This window comes from Neoarius graeffei, chromosome 13 (assembly GCF_027579695.1).
Source record: "Neoarius graeffei isolate fNeoGra1 chromosome 13, fNeoGra1.pri, whole genome shotgun sequence".
NCBI lineage: Eukaryota > Metazoa > Chordata > Actinopteri > Siluriformes > Ariidae > Neoarius > Neoarius graeffei.
In genome coordinates, this window is record NC_083581.1 from 50,131,153 (window position 1) to 50,150,211 (window position 19,059).

At 37.2% G+C, this 19,059-nt stretch overlaps 1 protein-coding gene across 1 annotated transcript in view; it reads right to left on the bottom strand.

Annotated features, from left to right (window-relative positions):
• The window catches only part of cntn3a.2 (contactin 3a, tandem duplicate 2), a 145,682-nt gene that overhangs the window by 23,951 nt on the left and 102,672 nt on the right, over nt 1-19,059 (bottom strand). The window contains exons 12-20 of the mRNA XM_060937972.1: nt 15,671-15,798; nt 12,362-12,531; nt 8,741-8,858; nt 7,516-7,674; nt 3,489-3,638; nt 2,771-2,841; nt 2,254-2,482; nt 1,022-1,131; nt 286-472 (exon numbers count right to left, since the gene is read on the bottom strand). Coding sequence (XP_060793955.1) covers nt 286-472; nt 1,022-1,131; nt 2,254-2,482; nt 2,771-2,841; nt 3,489-3,638; nt 7,516-7,674; nt 8,741-8,858; nt 12,362-12,531; nt 15,671-15,798 — 1,322 coding nt within the window. The remainder of the gene's footprint in view (nt 1-285; nt 473-1,021; nt 1,132-2,253; nt 2,483-2,770; nt 2,842-3,488; nt 3,639-7,515; nt 7,675-8,740; nt 8,859-12,361; nt 12,532-15,670; nt 15,799-19,059) is intronic.

The following is a 19,059-nucleotide window of genomic DNA, read 5'->3' on the forward strand; positions in this document are numbered from 1 at the left end:
TTCTGTTAAAAGAAAGGGGTGAATGCTTATCAGTTAAGCAGCTTTTAGATTTTTTTACTTTTAAATAATTCTGAGGACATCTAAATTATTTATTTAATTTTACTTCAGTAGAGAGTCACTTAAAAAGGAAAAAGCAGGAAACTACCTTATTCTAATATATTTAAATTTGCTGTTGCAATACAGCATAAATAGAAATAATCAAAAGGGGGTGGATACTTTCTATAGGCACTATATACAGTATATAAACACAAGCTAATTCTTTTCATGTCATTGTCTTTTACTCACGAGACTTTTTGGTGGTGATATTAATGGTAGGTGTGTGTGGCCCAGTTCCTGCTGTGTTGAAGGAGCTCACTGTAAGGAAATATTGAGTGTATCCCTTCAGACCACCGATGTTCACGGTGTACTGATTTGCAGACACTCTCACTTTCCCCATGGTCTCTGGCTTAGTGTCATCTTCCCAGTACATGACCTGTGTTTACACAGCAGAGTACAGAGCACAGTTTGACATAAAAATATTTGACATGAAAATTTAGAGAATTTATATTCAAGGCACAGTCCTAAAAGCTTTGACAATATACGAGGGTAAGTCAAAAAGTTCTAAGACAGATGTTATAATTTCAAAAGGTGTGAAAGACATCCCCCAGAATTCTACAAAGAAGGAATTCTCCGATGGAAACACCGCTTGCAGAAGTGTTTAGACTTAAATGGAGGATATGTAGAGAAATAGCTTTATTTTCATAAATAAAGATTTTTTTCAATTTGTCTTAGAACTTTTTGACTCACCCTTGTATTTTATTGCAGTGATATGAATGGATAGTAATTGATGTACTCTCCATGGGATGATTGTTTCTATGATGCTGTGCATAAAGCCAGCCCCTAAACACAAGTAACCTCAGTTTTACTTCCAAATGGAATGTTTTAATTTTCATGGCGAGACCAGGTGCAATGAGGGAATGCCAATGGTTCATTTCAACATGTGGATGAATCACTTTCCTTTAAGTGGTTGGTAAAGACATACCTCATACCCCAAAATCCTTTCTGGAGAGTCAGAGAGTATCTGCCAGCTCACTTCAAATTCGGTGTCAGAAATACTCCGAGCCCACACACCCCCTGGCATTCTGCTGGGCTCTGTAAGAAAGGAGAACACCAGAGAGGACCACAAAAGTAAAATGTTAAAGAGATGAAATTTGATAAAAATGTGAGAAAAAGAACTGGGAACAATCAGTAGTTCAGGTAATAATTCTTGTAAAACACTTCTCAAATGACAAAATCCACAGAAAAACTGATATAAAGCCTTTTCATCAAAACTGTAAATGACTATCCTTTGGCTTAATTTGAAAACTGATTGGCACAAAAGAAAATTACGAGTATAGAAATGGAATTAATGCCAGGGCTTGGTGACAGGTCATTATAGTGCCTGTCAGCCCTTTCTGGTGTAACCAGTATCAAAGTCCCTACTAGAAAAACTAAACCTCCTTCCTTCCACATTCTGATCACTTTTAGTGTCAACACAGAATTCACATAACTTATATTTATTACCTTTACATTTACCAAAAAAAAAAGAAAAAAGAAAAAAGTGCAACTATACGGTATGCACAAATAAATACAAAGACCTCATGGACCATTCTGGTTATTTAAACCACTCATAACAATAGCATCACGGTAGAGCAAAATGTAATATTTTTATATGGGACCATATAAAATACATGATGAGATTTTGCTGAGTGCTGAGTCATCAAAATGCGCTCACTGTGGATTATTTAAAATTCTGAAATCTATACACCACAGTTTATTTTTCTGGATGCCGTTTTCCTCAATTTAAAACAAATAGGCAGAGAACGACCCTTGTCAGCGTATCATGGCTGTCACATCACCATGCAATGTTTTTCATGGGTAAATGCCTAATGTTTTAGGCGCCACACATATATCATCCTTTATGTGTTAGTAGGTGGCAAAATGATTATTCAAATCATGCCTTCAAAGGTTCAAATAATAATTCTGTATATAACATAATGATGAAAGTATTTATAGTAAAATTAGGGGTGTGATGGAATATCTGTATGGTAGTCCTATGTAACAGTTTCTAAAATCTGAAAAAAAAAAACCCAACATTATTGTCATTAAATGATAAATATCTGAAAATATGAAGATTTTAGCAGATAAAGTCTTGTTTCACTCTCTTGATAAAGTGAGAGGTTGTGGATAAAAAAAACCCAGGACCTGTGTGAATACTATAACTTGTACACTCACCTTCCTCTGCTGAGAACACTGTGGTGACAGGGCTGAACGGCCCCTGGCCTTTCACGTTGTATGCACCCACTTTAACAGCGAAAGGAGAAAATGGTGCAATGCTCTCATTGCGGTAAACATAGCGTCCTGGTGCTGACGTCACAACATGTGTCCACGTTAGTTCACCGAGCAGCCGCAAAGCAATGATGTAACCAAAACCATCTCCATTTTGCAGCTCCTCAGGTACAGGCTGTGAGGAAAAATACAAAACTACAGTCATATTAAAACACATACACCATGTTCACAACTTATGCTCATCTAGAACTTGTCGCTTGTGGAAAATGCACAGCCTAACAAAAAACCTGTTTGTAATAAGAAGCCACTACAGAAAATAAATGGCATTAAAGGACCCAAGGGCCCAGCTGGAGAATGGCTCTAGCTTTGGCTGGGGGTAATAAACACTGTTGTTCAATTCCATTCAATTAGGTGAAACCATTAGCTCACACAAAGGGACTGGTAATACAGACAGATGACTTACCTCCCATGTTATTACCAATTCAGACTTGGAGCCTCCCCCACCACCAACATTAGCTGGTGCTGTATCAGGAACTGGGTATAACAACAACAACAACAAAATTGCATTGAAAGCAGCAGACACATAAACATGGCACCTGTCTATGCTTGGTACTCATTTTTGATTGTTCAGCACTCTAATTTTCCTTCCTTTATTTTTAGCCTCATTATCAGTTTCATATATAACAGGGCTCTGGCCACACAAGAACTACTTTGAAAGTCATTTAAAACCTTCATGAGCAGTTGTCAAATAAACTATTTGCTCAGGAACTCAATATAACAAGATAAACAAATCCTAATGCAGCAAAACGAGGACGTGGATGATGGGCAAAATTGCTTTTGAGCCCATAATATATGCTGGTATCGCCTACAAATTGTATATGCATGCTTTTTTGCTTTGATATTTACATTATATTTTGGTAAACAGTTAGCATTAATACAGTAATAAAATGTTTTTTTTTTCTTCAGGATAATTAACTTATGGAGCTACATTCCCCCCCCCCCCCCCCCCCCCCCCATTTTTATATTCATGAAAGAAACTGGGGCAAGTACATAAAGTTTGGTGTTATGGAAATAATATCTCGTATTGTTTAAGCATTACTCTAGTAATAACCTTCTTGTTATACTACATTTTATCATTGTATCGTAGCATATCATCTTGTCAGTGGAATATTGGGACTCACCTGCATCCTCGGTTCTGGTTTTGAGTGAGGCTGGGCTTGGTTCTCCTACGCCAACGCTGTTTCTAGCCAGCACTCGGAACTCATACTCTACCCACGCATTCAGGTCCACCACTGTAGCAGTCAAAGTGTTCCCATCTATCGCCTCAGGCACTGAAAAGAGACACACAAAACCTAGCCTCGACAGAATGATCTTGATTACCTGAAACTCTTAGAGCAAGAACAGGCTCACATCTTTAGAGAGCTTTTACTGTAAGTTTGGGATGCCAGACACTGACACTATGTCTAACACTCATGTTCTTTGCAATTTAATTCTATTTGTATCTTGCTTTTTAATAGATATTGTCACAATAATGAACTGGGGATGTAGATATGGATCACTGAGAGGTGACAATGTAAAGGAAAAACTCCATGGGACAATGTGAGGAAGAAACCTTGAGAGAAACCAGACTCAAAAGTGAACCAACCCTCTTTTGGGTAAAACTGAAGTGTGGTTGTAAATCATTTTTTATAACTTCAGTGCCTCCAGAAAATTATTCACTGCTTATTTCTCTTTTTGTTGCAACAGGAAATTTAAGAATAGCAGAATTTTCTGCTCCTTCTGAAGTTACTCTCTATGGAAATAAAAATTTAAAGAATGTACTTAGATGCCGTCAGTATTATCTGAAAAAAACCCCTAAAAACTTAATTGATAATTATTCACCCCTCTTAGTGGGGATATAATTTTGAGTTGTCTTGGATGCGTCTCTATGAGCGCTTGATGTTGACGTTTTCTTTCTTTCCTCAATGCAGATTTTCTCAAACTCTGACAAAGGATGGAGAATGTTGGTGGACAGCAATTTTCAGGTTATGCTACAGATTTAATTGGAATTAAATCTGGGCTTTGACTTGGTCACTGCAAAACACAAGCCTTTGTTTTCCAAGCCACTGCTTTTTTGTCCTGTGCTTTGGCTCATTGTCCTGTTGGGACATTATTTCTTTACCCTGGCCACAGATTTCTGGCTTAGTGTTACATGGGTGTTGGGCTGTATTTGGTCTGTGCCAAACATAACACTTTGCTTTTAGACAAAACGGATCAAAATCTTTCCCCAAAAGCTTTCAGATTTAATCACATTCCATCCAGCAAACCCCAGGCATGCCTTTATGCTAACCTTTTACAGAAGTGGCTTCTTTCTGCCCACTCTCCCAGGGGCCAGATCTGTGAAGAGCTGATGATATTGTTGAGGTCTTCACAGGTTCTGTCATTCCAGCCAGTGAGCTCTGTACCTTCTTCAGTGTCGCAGCTGGCTCTTAAACCCATCTTGGACAATTGCCCTTCTTACCCGTGCTCTCAATTTGGAAGGATGGCCTGATCTTAGTACGGTCTGGGTTGTGCTATATTTTCCCCCTTTGTTATAATGAATTTTACAGTGCTCCCAGGAAGGTTCAAAGCTTTGCTAATGTTTTTATAACCTTCTCCATTTTTAACTCTTAATATTTCAAAGCTTCATGGCACAGTTCTTTGGTTTCCAGGACAGCAAGACCAATCTGATCTGCCATTTTAGCTGTGATACCCATTAGCTGTATTGGGCTGAATACTTATCAGTTAAGCAAATTTTAGATTTTTTAATTTTTAAATAATTCTGAGGACACTTAAAAATGTTTAATTTTTATTTCTGTAGTCACTTAAAAAAGCAGATAAAATTCCATTCTAATATACTTAAATTTGATGTTGCAATACAACAAAAAGAGAAAGAATCACTATGGTGTGAATACTTTCTGGAGGCACTGATTATTGTATACTATAAAATCAAACAGTAACAAGTCTGCCTGTGTGGCTTTGGGGGGCGCCGGGTGCCCCTGTCCAAAAAAAAAGAAAGAAAGAAAGTTTTAGTATTGCAGATACCGAGATATAAATAAAATAAATCGTTACGTGGGATTGAGCTGAAGAGCTAATGGTATAAATTTATATTTAATAGTAGGTCCTGGTTTAGTTTTTTCGCTCATGACACGAATGAAGTGAAAAGCAACCCGGGCGAGTCCTGTTGGATTTTAACAGAGTGTGGGAACTTCGTGCATCGACATAATAACATACTGTAATCCCGGACTGCACTGTAGACTATGTAAAGGGTGTGCACCATCCTTTTATGTTTATGGTATCGTTAACATGCATGTTCACAAGCCAAAATGATAAGATGCTGCTGCAGGCTTACTGCGTACACACACATGTCAGCTGTCTGCACTGTAAAAAAAAAAAGTTACGCCAACTTAAAAATTCAAGGCAACTTACTGCACAGGATTTTTGAGTTTATGTGACAACTAAGATTTTTAAGTTTTGAAGTTGTGCCAACTTATACTTTTGGTTTTCATATTCACACAAACTTAATTTTTTCAGTTTTACATGATAAGAATTCAACTTTAAGGCCACTAATCTTTCATCCAAGTAAAAACTTCAAAAATTGAGTTCAATTTTCTTTTTATCCCACAATAAAACAAATAACAATCCGGTTCAAATAGCATGTTTATTTTAACATGATGGTAGCAAAACTGCTATAAAACTGTAGTGGCAGTGCTTTTTTGTTAAGTCACACATTCACTTATTTTAAGCCTGAAGCTAATTTGACAAACGAAATGTGCAAACAATTCAGTATACTGAATTGTTTGCACATTTCGTTTGTCAAATTAGTTTTTACTTGGATGAAAGATTAGTGGCCTTAAAGTTGAACTCTTATCATGTAAAACGGACAAAATTAAGTTTGTGTGAATATGAAGGCTAAGTTATCGGAGACCAAAAGTATAAGTTGGCACAACTTTCTTCAAAACGTAAAAATCTTAGTTGTCACATAAACTCAAAAATCCTGTGCAGTAAGTTGCCTTGAATTTTTAAGTTGGCGTAACTTTTTTTTTTTTTACAGTGGCTACTGCTCGTATTCACTAACAGGGTATCCCTGTACTTACTATACCCTGTGTATGTACACGGTACACGTGCCGTTTTGGGGGTGAGCCTCACTTTGATTTTTCCGACAGTGGCTGGATAGGTCTATGAGAGCTGTTGAGTTTTGCAACAGCTCTGAAGAAACTCTGCTTGAGATCCCCTGAGTCTTGGGAACTAAGACTTATTATAGGACTTGTTCACATGCAACTCACACAATCATTGTATCGTTATCTCAGTCTATTAGACTCAGGAGCTCAGATTGCAGTTACTGACTTTGTATTATAGACATTCAGCTCTTGCAGTCTTTGTTTATAGTTATCTCAGTATTAAGCGCTTTCTTAAGTGGCCACCTATATTACCTCAGTTTACCTGGGTATATTCACTGTCTTATATGTACATTGAATGTCCTGAGCAGGAGCTCAGATTGCAGTTGCTAAAATAGTAATAATTTACTGATATAAGGTGTTTTGTGGTCAGTGTACTACACTGTAGTGTGTCATGTGGTAACGCATTATATGACAATGCAACTTTCATCAATATTACCATATATCAGTTGTAATTATTTCCTATGCATGTACCTGCAACTCTGACAATATCATTGTCAATGACTAATAAAATGGTTTTGAAAATTCCTACTTTTAAAACATATTTTTAATATGGTAATTTTCTTTAAGAGATTTCATTTACAACATTTCTCTGACAGCTCAAAATGCATCTCCAGGTATTTAAAAACTGCAGAGCTTCCGGGGGCCTCTGGCAGCCCCTGGACCCCCAGCCTTACTGGGTTGACACCCCCCCCATTTTCCTGGCTCCGCCTCTGCGTGCTGAAACAATGCTCAGTCCTGTATAAATTTCAGTTCTGTTAATGGGACCTCATTTGTCTAATATATTACCATTTTACTAAATAGATTTATCATACTCATTAGAGAAATTAATCCAAGCACAAAGTTGTTACTGTAAAGTCTTTAAATTGATCATTTTCATTTGAACTCCCAGAAGTAATCAATTTCAAAGGAATTTTAAAGGAACATGACTGGTGAGCTCGAGTGAAGGTCATTGTGCATAAATACTAATAACCATTTACTGTACATTCGGTCAAACATATGTTCTCTTTACCTGTATTTACTGCCTGCCAGCCCACAGTGAAAGCTGTTTTGGTCTGGATGATGTAGCTGAGGATGGGACTGCCATTGTCCTGTCCAGGCCTCCAGGAGAGCTGCGCTGTGCTGTCTGTGATCTCCTCTACCGTTACACTGTCTGGAGCTCCAGGGGGACCTGACTCAATTCAACAATTTAATTTTTCATTTATGACTTAATTCATTCATTCACCAAGGAATAAATGCTTTTTTTTCTTGTCACATATCCCAACTTGGGTGAAAGCTCGGATCAGAGAGCTGGGTTAGCCATTAAACAGTGCTGCTCAAATGATTAAAGGTTAATAGCAAGCAATAGCAGTTTGGCTGTTCTGGGTTTTGTACTCACTAAGCCAGACTAAATAATCTACAGTTAGCCTCAATCACACGAACCCCTGGAGTTGTCGAGAAATACACTCTCTTCAGGCTGTAATATTACAATAACTGGCGTAATATGATTGAAGGCTGTATTCGCTAGAATATGACAGTAAACTGGGCTTTTCAGTGTGTTGCTTGTTTTAAACAGAATACTAAATTGCTTTAAAAGGTACAACATTTAATGAGCAAGCAAAGAAACAAATAAAACAAAGAAGTAATTAAACACCATCATCAGTAATTCCATCATTTCAAGCCCATCAACACTCTGAAACACTCAAACATTCTTATTCTTAAACAGACTACAATAACATTAAATAAGAGATATTTTATATTTTAATGTCTGGTATGTTTCTGTATTATTTCTAAGCCTCCTTTAATCTTTTAAACTGAAGATGTTGAGCATGCTGGACGAAGATTAATTAAAAGCTATTGACCCCCTAATGCTCATTAGCGTTCCATGATAAACATCTTTGTCAGGTTTCTCAAATTAACTCATAATAAAGGAACAAAACACATTGATCAATGCATATTACACAGAGAGCACAGTAAAAAAAAAGAATAAAACAAGCACTGAATGATTTTACACATTAAACATGAGCATGCAAGAGTTTAGTTGAAAGTGCTTAAGTTACTCATTTGCCAATTAAACATATTTTCTACTTGCATATAATAAGATCATATAAGTACATGGTTTTACATCTGTGTAAAATGTTTAAGCATAATTATTATTAAGAATAAAATGTATTAAATATAGTCTATTCCTTTTCACGTAGCTCTTTCGCTATGAAAGGCAAGTGTATTTATAAATATATAGATATATATTTTTTTACCTTTTACAATCAAAATGGCAGCCGCAGACAAACTTTCTACATCAGTGTCGATTACGCAGACATACTTCCCGGCATGCTTCAGCTGTATATTGCGTATCATTAGATCTCCAGCCACGCCCTTTGTGTACACACACACACACACACACACACAAAACACTTGCTAAACTTTACAGGCTTAACTAAATAACATGCAAATTAGTATATCTAACATACATATTCAGAAGAATGCACACAATTACAGAATGCACATGAAATTTACATATTTGCTGGTGTAATCCTTAATCGCATTTACTATACTGTTTGAAATGTCTGTCTTGGATAAACATTTCCCAGCCTGCACCAGATCCAGCTACTCAACCTCGAATATAATGGGTTCTAATTAGAGCTTGAGCACAAGAGGTGCAGTGATTGGATGCAGCGTGCAGACAGCCTGAATTACACAACAGTGCCTGTGATGAACACTGATTCAGATGGGTGCAATTAAACAAATGTGGTAATTTAATAATGATAAAGAAGCTGGCATGTTCAGGGCAAACAAGAGGCATCTTTGAAATATATCTGCAATGCCAGCTATGTATATAGAATTATTTAACCAAAATAGAAATGACACTTTGCAAATAGTGGTAGTGTTGTCTACCAAGCATTGCTGTAGCTAGTATTTAAACTGTATATTAAACTAGAGAGATTTGCGCTAGCTGACCTTTGTCAGTTGAAGATCAAGGTGAAGGTCATTTTGCTGAAAAAAAAACCTGATTGAAAAAATCATGAAAATTGACAGTTATGAGTGATTGAAAAAAATCCTGTTTATCATGGCTCATTCTGGATCAGTGATCCAGATCACCACCAAAAGTCATAGCAACGTAATTCAGCCCAGAGGTATTATGCATGTGAAATTTGGTGATGATTGGTTGAAAACTGAGGGAGAAATAGCATCCTAAAATGAAGTTTGGATAATTTTATATATATATATATATATATATATATATATATATATATATATATATATATATATATATATATATATAAAATCTCCATCCATCCATTATCTGTAGCCACTTATCCTGTACAGGGTCGCAGACAAGCTACAGCCTATCCCAGCTGACTATGGGCAAGAGGCAGGGTACACCCTGGATAAGTTGCCAGGTCATCGCAGGGCTAACACAGAGACAAAGAACCATTCACACCTACGGTCAATTGAGAGCCACCAATTAACCTAACCTGCATGTCTTTGGACTGTGGGGGAAACCAGAGCATCCAGAGGAAACCCACGCAGACACAGGGAGAACATGTAAACTCCACACAGAAAGGCCCCCATTGACCACTATATATATATATATATATATATATATATATATATATATATATATATATATATATATATATATATACTGTATATGGATTCTTATGATTTTGACACAGCGAACCCTTCTAACATTTCCCTTCTCTGTTCCCTTTTAACAACAATAAAGAGGATTTCCTGTGGTTTGTGTTCTGTGGCCTCAGTGATTCATATTTCCTGGGCCATATAAGAAATAATGTGAATTATTATACATACAGGACACTTTTTCCATGGAATAAAACATGTATTCTATTCCCTTCTAGTGGGTTTCATTCATTTGGTTTGACAGCATGAAATATTGTTAGCATATCACTTATCCTACATGTACTACGTCACTCTACCCAATGGAGAATGAGTGTTGTATATGGTTTACGATATTACATGGTTGCCAAGACAACATGACGTCACACTTCAGAGCTGATGCGAATATTCAATTGGAGAGTTTTCTGCTGTGCATGCGCAGAAGCATTTCTTTGTTTGCCGTGAAAGAGAAAGATGCGTTGAACACCCGAAAGGCTACCAAAACTTCATTAGATATTCTTCACGCGTATATACAAGAGAAAAACATACCAACAGGCATTGAAAAACTGCAAAAGAGAGTATGTATTATAATAATAATATTAGCTGGCTTTTTTTCATGGTATGTCATATATATTCCATTCAGCTAGCATGATACTGAACTCGTCTTTGACTCGGTCAGTGCCATGCTGGCTGAATAGAATATATCTGATATACCACTCAACGCCAGCCAATATTATTTAAATATGTTCTAATCTTGTGCACTTTACAAATATTGTGAAAACACTCATTTACACAACAACTGTCAAAAATTCACAAAAACAGCAAACACTACTAAACATCAATGGTCAAAAGCATACAAACATCATAATCTCAATTACACTGATGTGATTGTTATTTTTAATTAAATCAAACCTTACAGTCATACCTCTTGGCAATAATAGTATTTATGGATTCAAAAGATTCAGAAGAATTAAAACCAGCATTAAGGAATTAATATGAATTTTGAGCCAAATCTAAGTCTGCAGCTTTGCTTTCATTATGGAAAGCAGTCCTATGAAATTCCTCTAAGCCGTGAACTTCAAACCAATAATTCCACCAGATGAGCGAATTCGTAGAAAATGGAAGCTTATGACAGATATGAATCACGGTTCAACCTAAAATGTGGAAAATGTGTGAGAGAGCATCTGCCTAAAGGCTGATTGATGTAATTTGTCAATGGATGTGATTTGACTGATTTGTCGATGAGTTTAGTCTGATCAGCAAACCTAATTTCACAATCAAGCAAAAAGAAAAAAGAAAAAAAAAAGTAAAAAATCCGAATTCCTTATTCCTGGACTGCTGCTATGATTTATAACCACATTTTCTTTCACAATGCATTACGACATACATACTTCAAAGCCAATCTAATTTCTGTATTTCATCCTTATATAAGACAGCTTTATAGAACTTTCTTCAAGAGCTAAAAGTAATCATGCAGATTCAATACTGATACAATACATCCGAATGGAATCTCTGGAGCAAATTTTTCGACCTCCTTTCTGGACACTAATTATCATCATTACATAGCCAAGAAGTACTAATTTCATATTTGTCTAGCTCAGACTTTGCAGGTCACTAAGCATCAAAGCAAATACGACCCAGAGTCATATGAGGGCACTGAATAGAGGGCTGATTGAATTTTGATGGAAAGAACATTAAATAAAAGCACTAAATGGTTATACAAATGTGCCAAAGCAGCAGAAGCAGTAGACAAAAGATATATCGGGGGGGGGGGGGGGGGGGGGGCTGTGTAATCCTTATAGTTTAACCCTGTCATTTTTCACCAAAAGCAGATTACAGTTAATCTTAAATTTAACCTTGATCTAGTCTTAGAGTTTACTCTGTCATAATTCGGCAAGTAGTGATTATGTGGACACTAATGATGTTATGATGTACAGTACAGGTACGCCACAATGAGGAAACCTGAAATAGCTAGTACTGTTAACATGTCACACCAGTGATAACCAAGGCTACAGAAAATCCTACAAAAAAGCTTCCTTTAAAAAAACAAAAAGAAAAAGCACAAGGTAAAATGAGCTTACATATTTCTGTATTGCTGCTTTAATAAACTACTAAAGGCCAAATGTGATTCTACTGTTGTGTGGAACTGATATTGCTTAACTAAATATGACACTTAATTCTGTTTAATATCATCCTCGAAGAAACCGTGAAGTTATAAGCACATGCCATTATATTATACATTCAATTTTTTTTCCACTTACCCCACCGACATGCTCATAGTGCGGGTCGAGTTTGTTGAGGAGCTGCCCGTTAAAGGCCCAAGAGAAGGACACATCCAGAGAGGCATCACATTCGATTTGGCATGGCAGCACGATACTCTCACCCACTATGATCTCCATATCCACTGGGCCCTGAGTGATCCGTGTGGGATCTGAGCAAAATATCCCACACGACCTCACATTACAATATGCTGCTACCTGTCAATCAACTGATGGTCAATTATGATTTCAGAATAATAAGCTTTTTTTTTTTTTAAAAATACAGACAGGTGGCATATTAACAGAAAAGCAACATACACTTTCTTAGTAAAGTGTTGGGACAACACAAGACACCAGAACAGCTTCATTGCACTTTGGAACACAGATTCTGCAAGTCTCTGGAACTGTACTTGAGAGATGAACACTATTTTTGGTGTTTTGATGATGGTGGTGGAAAATGTTGTCTAACACATCAGTCCAAAAAATGTTTTCAATACAGCTGAAACCTGATGACTGCCAAGGCCATAGAATATGTTTAATATCTTGAATCAAATAAATGCTAATCATTATACATACAGGACACTTTTTTGATGGAATAAAAACATGTATTCTATTCCCTTCTAGCGGGTTTCGTTCATTTGGCTTGATAGCATGCAATATTGTTAGCATATTGCTTATCCTACATGTATTACATCACTGTACCCAATGGAGAATGAGCATTGAATATGGTTTACGATATTGCATGGTTCTCAAGACAACATGACGTCATATGTCGGAGACATAAAACTTCTGTGCTAGTGAGTGACTGTGACAATTTGTAAACAAACATGGCCGCCAGGTTTGCTTCGTTAAATACGGAAGATATTGAAAGAATTTTGAAAGAGAAAGATGTGTTGAACACCCGAAAGGAATGTATAATAATAATAATAATAATAATAATAATAATAATAATAATAACATTGGCTGGCTTTTTTGCATGGTATATCAGATACATTCCATTCAGCTAGCATGATATTGAACTCGTCTTTGACTCATTTAATATCATGCTAGCTGAATGGAATATACAACCCCGATTCCAAAAAGGTTGGGACAAAGTACAAATTGTAAATAAAAACGGAACGCAATAATGTGGAAGTTTCAAAATTCCATATTTTATTCAGAATATAGATGACATATCAAATGTTTAAACTGAGAAAATGTATCATTTAAAGAGAAAAAATAGGTGATTTTTAAATTTCATGACAACAACACATCTCAAAAAAGTTGGGACAAGGCCATGTTTACCACTGTGAGACATCCCCTTTTCTCTTTACAACAGTCTGTAAACGTCTGGGGACTGAGGAGACAAGTTGCTCAAGTTTAGGGATAGGAATGTTAACCCATTCTTGTCTAATGTAGGATTCTAGTTGCTCAACTGTCTTGGGTCTTTTTTGTTGTATCTTCCATTTTATGATGCGCCAAATGTTTTCTATGGGTGAAAGATCTGGACTGCAGGCTGGCCAGTTCAGTACCCGGACCCTTCTTCTACGCAGCCATGATGCTGTAATTGATGCAGTATGTGGTTTGGCATTGTCATGTTGGAAAATGCAAGGTCTTCCCTGAAAGAGATGTCATCTGGATGGGAGCATATGTTGCTCTAGAACCTGGATATACCTTTCAGCATTGATGGTGTCTTTCCAGATGTGTAAGCTGCCCATGCCACACGCACTAATGCAACCCCATACCATCAGAGATGCAGGCTTCTGAACTGAGCGCTGATAACAACTTGGGTCGTCCTTCTCCTCTTTAGTCCGAATGACACGGCGTCCCTGATTTCCATAAAGAACTTTACATTTTGATTCGTCTGACCACAGAACAGTTTTCCACTTTGCCACAGTCCATTTAAAATGAGCCTTGGCCCAGAGAAGACGTCTGCGCTTCTGGATCATGTTTAGATACAGCTTCTTCTTTGAACTATCGAGTTTTAGCTGGCAACGGCGGATGGCACGGTGAATTGTGTTCACAGATAATGTTCTCTGGAAATATTCCTGAGCCCATTTTGTGATTTCCAATACAGAAGGATGCCTGTATGTGATGCAGTGCTGTCGAAGGGCCCAAAGATCACGGGCACCCAGTATGGTTTTCCAGCCTTGACCCTTACGCACAGAGATTCTTCCAGATTCTCTGAATCTTTTCATGATATTATGCACTGTAGATGATGATATGTTCAAACTCTTTGCAATTTTACACTGTCGAACTCCTTTCTGATACTGCCCCACTATTTGTCGGCGCAGAATTAGGGGGATTGGTGATCCTCTTCCCATCTTTACTTCTGAGAGCCACTCCAAGATGCTCTTTTTATACCCAGTCATGTTAATGACCTATTGCCAATTGACCTAATGAGTTGCAATTTGGTCCTCCAGCTGTTCCTTTTTTGTACCTTTAATTTTTCCATCCTCTTATTGCCCCCGTCCCAACTTTTTTGAGATGTGTTGCTGTCATGAAATTTCAAATGAGCCAATATGTGGCATGAAATTTCAAAATGTCTCACTTTTGACATTTGATATGTTGTCTATGTTCTATTGTGAATACAATATCAGTTTTTGAGATTTGTAAATTATTGCATTCCATTTTTATTTACAATTTGTACTTTGTCCCAACTTTTTTGGAATTGGGGTTGTATCTGATATACCATGAAAAAAAAAGCCAGCCAATATTATTTAATTATCTGATGGATCCAGTTGACAGAGTTTTGAAAGAGAAAAGGCAGAGTGTAATTTATTTTTAATCTACAAATAAACTACACAGTATCACAGCTATAAAACTAAATTACATACAGAATTAAACCTTAACTGTAATCCTGCATAACTACAGGACCATTGTGAACAAACACGTAATTACACCAGCGCACACATAGAAATACATTTGCTTTTCTCCCATCTCTATCGAGTACGTCTGACAAACTGAATTGAACCAGCAGAGTGGTGCACTACTTTAAAGCTCTTATATAGAAAGTGACCAGAAAGCTTTCCTCTCTAACTTCATGATAGTGGGAAAAAATTGTTCACCAGAAGCTCAAAATAATGCATTGTCCACAACACTGGCAATTTCTCTCACCAGACAATGATCTGTCTGAATTTATTTAACAGTCACAGCATGTGTCGGTGTATAACAGCCATGCTGACACATAATTTACATCACTTTCTGACTTTACAAAACATAAACACTGCTTGAATACTTGATAACTTAAACACCCCAAATGTTTCTGTTACCAAGGTGTATAGCACCATGAACAGCACACAAGCCAATAAAAGTGTAAAATAACACACTCACCTGTGACCAGTAGTCTTCTGTTGGTGCTTGCCATCCCAAATTGGTTTCTAGCCAGGCATGTGTAGCTGCCCACATCTGTCTTGGTCACATTTATGATTTTTAGTGTTCCATCAGGGAGAAGACTTATCCTGGAGGACAGAGACAAGCATTACCCAAAATGGAAACCTCTTTGGCCAACAAAATGTGAAGTTTCATCTCGGTTTTTAAAAAGGGCCCCATTAGTGGACTTTAATGGACTTGAACATTAATCATTGCATGGTGTTGCAGGGCTTATAGCTAGCTGATGCAGCTTGATGGCGAAAATACATGTTTATTACCGTCAGTAACATTCCTTCAAATGCTACAGTTCATGAGGCCTGTAATAAATGTGCTGCATTTATAGCTACATCATCCTGCTATTACTCAGGAAGGCCTTGGGCCAGCAGTGCCACCATAACCAAGTCCAGAAATATTTGGGATATCTTTGGGATGTCACACTACAGTCTTTTGAGTTTAGACAGAATGGTGCAAAAATACATTGCGTGAGCGACAGTTCTTAGGGTGGAAACACCTTGTTGATAAGAAAGGTCAGAGGAAAATGGTTAGATTGGCTCAAGCTGCCAGGAAGGATATATTAACTCATATAATCACGCCTTACAATCATGGTGATCAGAAAAGCATCTCAGCATGCACAAAACATTGAACCTTGAGGTGGATGGGCTACAATATGACAAGAGTACATTAGGTTCCACTCTTGTCAGCCAAGAACAGGAGTCTGACGCTATCATCAGCACAGACTCACTCAAAATAGACAGTTGAAGAACAGAAGAAAAAAAAACATCATCTGGTCTTTTCCCAGTCTTCAATTATCCAGTTTGGGTAAGTCTGTGCCCATGATGGCCTCAGATTCTTGTTCTTGGCTGACAGTAAAGGAACCCAGTATGGGCTTCTGCTGTTGTAGCTCATCCACCTCAAGATTTGATGTGCTGTGCATTCCGAGATGCTTTTCTGCTCACCATGGTTGTAAAGAGTGCTTATTTGAGTTACTTTACATTTCCTGTAAGCTCAGACCAGTCTGCTCATTCTCCTCAGATATCTCTCATCAATAAGGTGTGTCAGCCTGCAGATCCTCTGTACACAGGATGTTTTTTGTTTTTCACACCGTTCTGTGTAAATGCTAGAGAGTGCTGTGTGTGAGAATCCCAGGAGATCAGCAGTTTCTGAAATACTCAAACCATCCCATGGCACCTAGCCTGGGAAATCCCATGCTGCTTTGCACAATCGTTTCACTTGTGATATGGTCTGGTGTTAACCAGACTACATGGCACCAACATCCAAGCCACAATCAAAGTCACTGAGATCACATGTTTTCTCCATTCTGATGTCTGATGTGAACATTAACTGAAGCTTCTTCTTCTTGAGTCATCCAATGCCATCTGGCAGTGATGAAGCATGAACGAAATTTGCGTTTCATATCCCTCAATCTTTCGATTTGATCCATTATAGCCAGTCTCCATCTCGATGAGTGTGGTCTCCCTTTTCTGTTTCGCCTCAGGAGACGACAAGAGCAATTTTCTAGCAGGTTCACTGTGACGTGAAACATGACCAGCAAGTGTCTGATGATGCCTTCATACAAAATTGCAGCTACTGACCTGCATGATTTTATGCACTGTACTGCTGCCACATGATTGACTGATTGGATAACTGCATAAATGGGCAGGTGTACAGGTGTTATGATAGAGATATTTGCTTGGCGTGCTTGGAACTGGAACAGGCTGGTCTGATTGCTACTTGTTTTGGTTAGTTAAATCCTTGAGATTTATCTTCGCTCGCACATTCTGCTCTCTGCTTAATGAAGGTTATATTGACCAGTAATCTTTCTTCTTTTCATAAGACTATGAGCCTGATGGGTGATGCAATGGTACATAATGTCTCTCTTTTTTTAACACAGTATTGTAGTCTAAACCTGTGATGTGATGCTTCACCCATTTAGGTTATACACAGATAACTTAGCTCCGTCAATTAAATCATCATCATTATCCAATCACGTAGCTACAACACACTCTTGAATGTGAATATATACTCATGTTTGTCCTACAATAAACAGAGAAACATCTCTGAACAGCTGTGTCTGTGTCAAAGACTGTTTGCTCCTGGATCAATTCATGAGGTAGAATCTCTTAAACGGCAGAGATCTATATTCCTAGATCATACTTTGTCAATTCAGCCTCCAGACTGACTAAACGTAACCTGTTACTATTAAAGTGGATGGTATTGGTTTATCCTTGTTTTTTTCTGTTTTATACAGAATGCTCTTATTACTGTATAAACTGGCACTTTCAAGAAAAAAAAGTGCTGCTAATTAGATTGCATTCACATTAACAATAGGCCTCATTAAGTTGGAGATAAACAGATGTATGCATAAACTGTGTACATAAGAAATTTGTATTCATGAAAATCCTATAAATTCAGAAACATGTTCGTATCTCACTCGCACTCCTGTGTATGTGCAAATTTTCACATAAGAAGACTAAGTAATATAAAGCTTGACTTGACTGACTTCAAATGATTTGCATAAATTACTGCGCTCTTATACCGCTAAGATAAACTGCTTATTTGTATTATGTTTACAGCATTTAACAAATGCCCTTTTCCAGAGCTACTTATAGAAGAGCTTTAGAGTCCCTATCAAAAACACATCCTCATGCTCGTTCACTACACTGTAAAAAATGATTTGTTGTTTTAACTTAAAGTTAGTGCAAGGGTTGCCTTAAGGGCTGCCTTAAAATTTTGAGTTCACTGAAATTAATATAGTAAGTTCACAACAATTTAACTTACTATGTGAATTCCAGTGAACTCAAAATTTTAAGGCAGCCCTTGCACTAACTTTTTTAAGTTAAAACAACAAATTTTTTTTTTACAGTGTAGGTCAGGGACTAAGAGTACCATCGAGAACATTTTGTGAAAAGAAGTAAATAATAATAATTATATATGATTAAATATTTTTATTGACAGAGTATTGAGTCAAAATAATTTCCATTCCTGTTTTCAGGCTTTAGCCTGATCAATGGTTTCATGCTCACCACTGTCTGTGCATTTGAACTTTTATGGAGTTTTATGGAGCGTCACTACATTTAAATGCGACAGAACATTTTAGTTTGGTTTGATTTACAAAACATTTACACACAACTTTGATAAAAGATTGATAAACGAGGTCCAATGTTGGGGATCTCTAATGCTAGGTTCTGATAGGATTAGATCAACTGCCCTTTGTGTGAGCTTGCAGTTAAATTGAACTGGGGATGTCCCACTGAGTGCACTTTTGACAAACGCACCATGGCATAACGCTAATGCCTTTCTTCTGCCTATGATTTCCTGGACGCAATAATTCCTAAACCACTTAATCCTAA